Raw genomic sequence first — 6,975 nt, 5'->3', positions numbered from 1 at the left:
AACGAACTGGGAATATAAAAACATGCGTAAATAATGCTTGGGGACACCTAAAGAAATGCCAAACAATGTACTGATATTGGTGTTTGAACTGGAAAATTATTGGTAGGACATCAGTACCGGAATTCAGTAATTTTTTTTTTTTTTTTTTAATTTTAAGTATTGATATCTAAAGTAATGACAAATATCAGTTACATTAACGAATTTCCCTAACTTTTTAACAACCGTAGAATATTTTAAAGGCAAATATCGGAAAAATATAAGAATGTCAAAAGTTATGTATTGAAATATTTTTAAAATATAAAATTTTTAACATGAACTTTTAATTTATTTTTTACTTTTTCGATTATGTTTAACGGAAAAAATCGGTGAAATGAAGTTCAGAATACATACCACATATTTTAAATATTTTTACTGTTTTCACAAATTATTTAGAACATTTCAACTCTGTATTTTGAACAGCTAACATTTCTTTACTGGTGTGTACACTGTACAGTAGAGTACTCCAGCATTGTGAACGATGCGTAAATATGTAGGGGATAATAAGAGCGGGTTTTTGAGATGGTACTCAAATGCCAATTATTAATCAGATTAGTTAATCTAAAAATAAATTTAATCTTATGTTATCTTATTGATGTTTTTGAGTACAAGATTAAACTTCGCAGTGTTGCCATACAAAACAACAGAAAATGTCACTGTTTGTTATCAAAACAATGCATATTTTATAAAAAGAAGAAGACAATTGTAAATTTAGTATGAAAATTAATGAAAACTTAAATTAAAAACAAAAAAAATGTATTTTGAAGTGTCCATAATTTATACTAATCAATAAATAGAACATTTTAATGTTTATATTTATAAAAATTTTATTATTTTTTTTTGCATCAGCTGTTTACACTTTTGCATTTCGTGCTTAAGATTAAACCACTTCCATTGGGCGCTTAAACTTGCAAACAAAATTAAATAATTGAGTACTCAAAAACATCTTTCGAGGATTAATTTTAATTTAATGACAATTGAGGTTTTAAACTTCTGATGGAAGTTTTACTAAAACCCATCCCATTTTCTAAAAGAAAACATTATTCAAAGCAAATTATACACTTTGATAATATCAATAAAGTTAATTTTTTACCACAGATTTGAACTACAAAAATAGGATTTTATTTTAGCTTATTTATGCAATTTTTCCAGCATTGGTTCTGGTCGAATTTCGACCGCTGGGCGAACTCTAGTTTCAAAAATTACAATAGTGAAACCTTGAAAATTTTGTCATAATCTTACCAATTTTTTATATTTGCAATAATTTTTCACACAATTTTTTTACATTTTTACATTAACAATTGTAAAATTCTTATAAATTTAAAATTTTTCTATTAATTTTATTAGCAATTAATAATTTTTTAGTTTTTTCTAACGTTTTTTCATTCAAAATTTGCCTCCTATTCTTGAAAACAATCACAATTACTTGTTTGTAGCTGCCAATGCTATTGTGAATGAGTGTTAATAATATAATGGAGTTACCATGTCGTTTTTTTCATTTTTAATTAATTGGCAATATAATTTCCGTTAAATTTAAATGAAATAAGATCTACCTCTAGACAGTTTCCTTAAAACAAATAAATAAATTTAAACAAATCTATGGGAATCTTTGATTTAAAATGAAGTTTAATAAAATTGATTTTTAATAAAAGATTCTTAATAAAAAATTTATTTCTTAGTGAGTTCCTCCGGTGAGTTAGTGTTGTGGTCTATTATACCGGGGATAGTGCGATCGAATCTCATCAGATACTCTGGCCCGATGGGGCATTTTGTGAACATTTTGCTTTTTAGCGAAAACTTTTTTTATTGAAAATGATTATAAAATTTAATAAAAATCAGTATTTGTATTAATTTTGAATTTTTTTGTGAAAAATGGGATTAATAGTGAAAATTTGATTTGTAGTAAAAACTATATTTTTAGTGAAAAAACGTATTTTTAGTGAAAAAACGTATTTTTAGTGAAAAAATTGGATTTTAGTGAAAAATTAAATTTTTAGTGAAAAATTGGATTTTTAGTGAAAAATTGGATTTTTAGTGAAAAATTGGATTTTTAGTGAAAAATTGGATTTTTAGTGAAAAATTGGATTTTTAGTGAAAAATTGAATTTTTAATAAAAAATTGGAATTTTAATGAAAAATTGGATTTTTAGTGAAAAATTGGATTTTTAGTGAAAATTTGGATTTTTAGTGAAAAATTACATTTTTAGTGAAAAATTGGATTTTTAGTGAGAAATTTGATATTTAGTGAAAATGTGATATTTAGGGAAAATTGAATTTTTAACGCAAATTGGATTTTTATGAAATCAAATTTTTATAAGAACCGAAATTTTTAATGAAAATTAATATTTTTTGTGAAAATTTTCGATTTAAGGAAAATATCGGATTTTTCGATTTTTAGTGATAAATTATTTATAAATGGAATTTTTAATTTTTAGCGATAATTCCAATATTTTTGTGAAATGAAAATTTGTAATTTAGTAAAAAACTAATTTTATTAAAATTCTGTTTAAATTTGTAATTTAGAAAAACATCGAATTTTAGCATAAAATGGGATTTTGGTGAAAAGAGTCTTATGTAAAAAATAGATTTTATAAATAGTTTTTTTTTTGTATTTTTTTTATTGATTTTTGTAAAGACTTGATTTTTTGTAAAAAATATAATTTTTTTAAAAAATAGATTTTTGGTAAAAAAAAAATTTAAACAGGTTTTTGTAAAAATTTGATTTTTTAAAAAAAAAAATATTTTTTTTTTTTGTACAAAAGTGTTTTTTTTATTTTTTTTTTTTTAAATATTAATTTTTTGTAAAAAAATAAAGGATTTTGATGAACACTTTTCAATTTTAAAGAATAAAATTATACTTAAATGAAATATTTTATTCGGTGAAAATTGTAACGTTTTGTTAAAAATCGGTTTTATATTGAAAACTTGTATCTTCTAGTGAAAACCCAGAATTTTAGTGGAAAATATCATTGGCAAACAAATCTAAATTTTGTAAATTTAGTGAAAGATTCGGTACAAAATTTAATGTTTTGTTAAAAATCGGTTTTCTATTGAAAACTTGTATCTTCCAGTGAAAACCCGGAATTTACGTGAAAAATTTCATTGGCAAACAAATCTAAATTTCGTGAATTTAGTGAAATATAGAGGAGTACTTTATTCTCTCGATAAACTGTTCTGGATAGGAGTGTTTGGTGAGCATACTAATACGCTAACCCTTTCTCTTTCGCCGGTATCTCAAAGGAATCAATGAAATGAACCTAAGTGTTTCCCCAGATTTAACAGGGGACAAATACGAAATTTTAAGGTTTCAGATATCTAGTTTCTTTCATTTAAATTATATTGCAGTTTAACATGTTTTTGGACATCTGACCGGCCGACAATTTATACTACATTTTATTTTCTGGTTGACTTATTTGAGCCATATCCAAAATTTCTAATTGCATCCCCTTAGGTCATACTCTGAGGACTATCATTTATTTATCAACAGACGGTCGTAGAAACATTTAAAAATTAAAGATATACATTGTTTATCACTTTACTGCTAAATTTCGGAATATTTAATTCAAATTCCAATTAAGCGCTTTTATTTTGAAATTGAATTCTGGCAACTCTCTAAACAGCCGTACAATTACATATGTTCTACAGGGTTGCATTTCAATTGATAGATAAAATAAATGTCACTGCAAAATCATTGTGAAAAAAGAACTTCATCTAGGAGGAAAAATCTTATTGAATTGCTAAGGAAAAATCTATTTAAATTAAATAATTTTATGGAAAATATGTTTGAAAAGTAAACAGAAAAGCCCATAAAACGTATGTGTTAATAAAATAAATAATTATTTTTTATACATTTTAATAAAATTTAGGATTTTAAAGCAAAAGTGTGTTTCGATGTCTGTCATTGAATTCATTTTTTCTTCTCGTTACAGTAAAAGCAGAGAGCAAGAAGAAAAAAATCAAGGAAGAAAGAATAAAAACGAAAAAAAGAAAACCTTTTTTTTTGTAAGAAAATATTTTAAATATTTGCTATTTTTTTAAGTAAACAAAAACATAAAATTATAATATATAAAATTTAAACAAGTGCAATGGAACAAATAAAAGGCTCTTTGGGGAGCCAAATGCAAACACAGCAGCAGCAGCAACAACAACAACAAAATCAATCAAAGAAAAAATCTAAAAATAAAAAGAAAAGCTCCAAAAATGAGTCAAATACAGCAGCGGTGGTGACAACAAGGTCTAACGAGGAACAAGAACAGCAGCCAATTGAGGGGGTGTTGGTGGAAAATGGTCTAACAGATCAACTGAAGCAACAGCTGCATATAGGCAACGACAACAACACTAATAATAGTTGTAGCAGTAGTAGTAGCAACAGCAACAAGGTCAATGGCCTTATGACAGAAAATTTGAAAAAATCTAAAGCCTGCCCTCCCACTACTACAACAAATGATAAACTGCAACAACCTGCTTTAAATGGCCATCATGTGGAGGAGTCTTTGTCAACGACTAATGGTGATAACTCTTGTCCACCACAACAGGCAGTGAATAAGAAATCAAAACGAAAACCTAATAATAAAAAATTAAACACGTCTCTAGAAGATAAAGAAACACAACTGGAGAACGGACACTGCCCTGAAATGGTAACAAATGGTTTTAGCCACCAGGAGCCACAACAAATTTTAGCAAACGAAACAAAACTTAACACTGCCATGACCGCCGTCGCCGCCAACAACAGCAATGCTACTAAAAGCACACCTAGCAACAATACTAATGAAAAAACGAAAGCAGAAAGTTTAGAACCGCAGTCTAAGAAAGAGAAACCGGAAGATGGAAAAGCATTAGAAGCAAACGCTGTAGAGCCGATAGCTTTAAGTAAAAGTCCTGAATTGGATTTGACAAATGTTCATATTGAGTACAAGGAATATGAGTCTGAATTACAAATGCATGTAAGCCTAATTAAAAATTTATATAGATATTCGATTAATTCGTTTATTTATGTTTTAGGATATAATGCGTCTGATACAAGCCGAACTATCCGAGCCTTACTCAATCTATACTTATCGCTATTTCATATATAATTGGCCCAAATTATGTTTTTTGGCTGCCCATGGCAATGAGTATGTGGGTGCTATTGTGTGCAAGCTGGATATGTACATGAATGTGAGGCGTGGCTATATAGCCATGTTGGCCGTGCGCAAAGAATATAGGAAACTTAAAATTGGCACAACATTAGTGCAAAAAGCCATAGAGGTAAACGTAAACGTTGAAATAAAAAGAAAAAATTACTTAGTAGTAGATTTATACGTTATTTGAGGGCTTTAGAAAGTCAGAGAAAGGGATATATATAACTGGACTTATAAAGAAATTATATATTATGATCTATATCGTCTTACGGAAATGCTTTATTTCGGATTGAATTATATTATTCCCTAGAATATGTTGTCATTTAAAATTTACTGTTAAAACTACAAATTCGATCAGAACTTTAGCCAACTAAGAAGGAACAAATAACTATTTTAACCGAAATTGGACTCCTGTTTCTAACTTTTTCTTTTCATCCCTTTTTTAGGCCATGTTAGCCGACAAAGCCGATGAAGTTGTTTTGGAAACGGAAATGAGCAATTTGCCTGCTTTGCGTTTGTATGAAAATTTAGGTTTTGTACGAGATAAACGTCTTTTCCGTTACTATTTAAATGGTGTCGATGCTTTGCGTTTAAAACTATGGTTTAGATGAGATACTTAGTAACACCTCCCAACAATAATAACAACAAAATCAAACAAAACTTGTAAATCATAAAATATTTTTCTTTAAAATTAAGTACTTTTTTTTTTTTTGCTAGAGGAAACAAACACCCCATTAACTATTTAAAACAAAACATTAATAAATTCAGCATACATGTAACAAAAACTATACATTTTTATTTAAATATTAAACAAAAAACATTGGAAAAAAGAGTAAAAATTAAGGTTTTGGCAGTTGGTAATGTTTAAAAAAATATTTTTGAAGATCTTATTTCTAAGAATAAGATTTTAATTAATATTTAGTTAAAGCCAAAGCTGAAATATCTTATGTTTTTAGCACAAACTGAGTTAAATATTTTAACTTATTTTTTTATATATTTAATTAAAATTAAAAGAAAAACCTTGTGTGTAAAAATCAAAATGTAATTATTTATATGGAAATACATTTGGCAAATAAGAACAACAACAATTGTGTGTTTAGTTAAGAGATGTGATTTAGTGAAAAGAAGCAATTAATATTTTGGTCTTAATAACAAATCGTGTGGCATAAGAAAAAACTTTATATTAAAACGTGAAAATAAATACTTTATGTGAAAAAAAAGAAAAAATTTGTATAAATGTGAAACTGTTAGTAGTTTGTAAATTCTTTATAATTTCTTTTAGCATTAATTATAATAATTAGCTGCTTATAAGTATATTAAATATAAACCCTAAAGCTTTTTAACTAATTTCGCTTAAAAACACACACAAAATTGAACAAATTCTTTAGTAATATATGACAAAGTGTCTTAAACTAACCAACAATTTTGTGTTAATTATTAAGATTTTAACTAATTTTTATAAATTTTTAAAAATTTATAAAAAATGCTAAAAAATTTGTTTGAAATTTCTTTAAAATCTTAAGACTGAGTTAAAAATAAATAATTGAAATTCTTATTAAGATTTAACAAAATAAATCTAAAATTCTATAACTTTCTTTAAACAAAGTGTTTTAAAATTTTCTACTAATTTCTCCTTAAAATTTAAGTTGTAAATTTGCAAAAATATTTAATAGCCCCTTAAACCTATTTTGCCTAAAATAACTAACACAAGTAGACCATAATAAGCATATAAAGTAATAACTGTGTAATACATATTAATCATCATATTATAGTTATTGTAAGTTACTAATAAAAAACATTGTTAACAAAAAAAAAAAAAA

General features: G+C 26.1%; 1 protein-coding gene across 1 annotated transcript; it reads left to right on the top strand.

Annotated features, from left to right (window-relative positions):
- The first annotated feature begins 3,705 nt into the window (after positions 1–3,705).
- LOC119602118 (N-alpha-acetyltransferase 30A) lies at positions 3,706–6,975 on the top strand. Its single transcript, XM_037953475.1, has 4 exons — positions 3,706–3,848; positions 3,965–4,978; positions 5,037–5,282; positions 5,602–6,975. The coding sequence occupies exons 2-4, from the start codon at positions 4,121–4,123 to the stop codon at positions 5,764–5,766; spliced, it is 1,269 nt and encodes a 422-aa protein (XP_037809403.1). The 5' UTR covers positions 3,706–3,848; positions 3,965–4,120; the 3' UTR covers positions 5,767–6,975.

This window comes from Lucilia sericata, unplaced genomic scaffold (genome assembly GCF_015586225.1).
Source record: "Lucilia sericata isolate MDLA Ls3-8-SP2 unplaced genomic scaffold, ASM1558622v1 Contig000006F_arrow, whole genome shotgun sequence".
Taxonomy (NCBI): Eukaryota; Metazoa; Arthropoda; class Insecta; order Diptera; family Calliphoridae; genus Lucilia; species Lucilia sericata.
The sequence above is the reverse complement of the archived record's forward strand: the minus strand, read 5'-3'. Positions and strand labels throughout refer to the sequence as shown.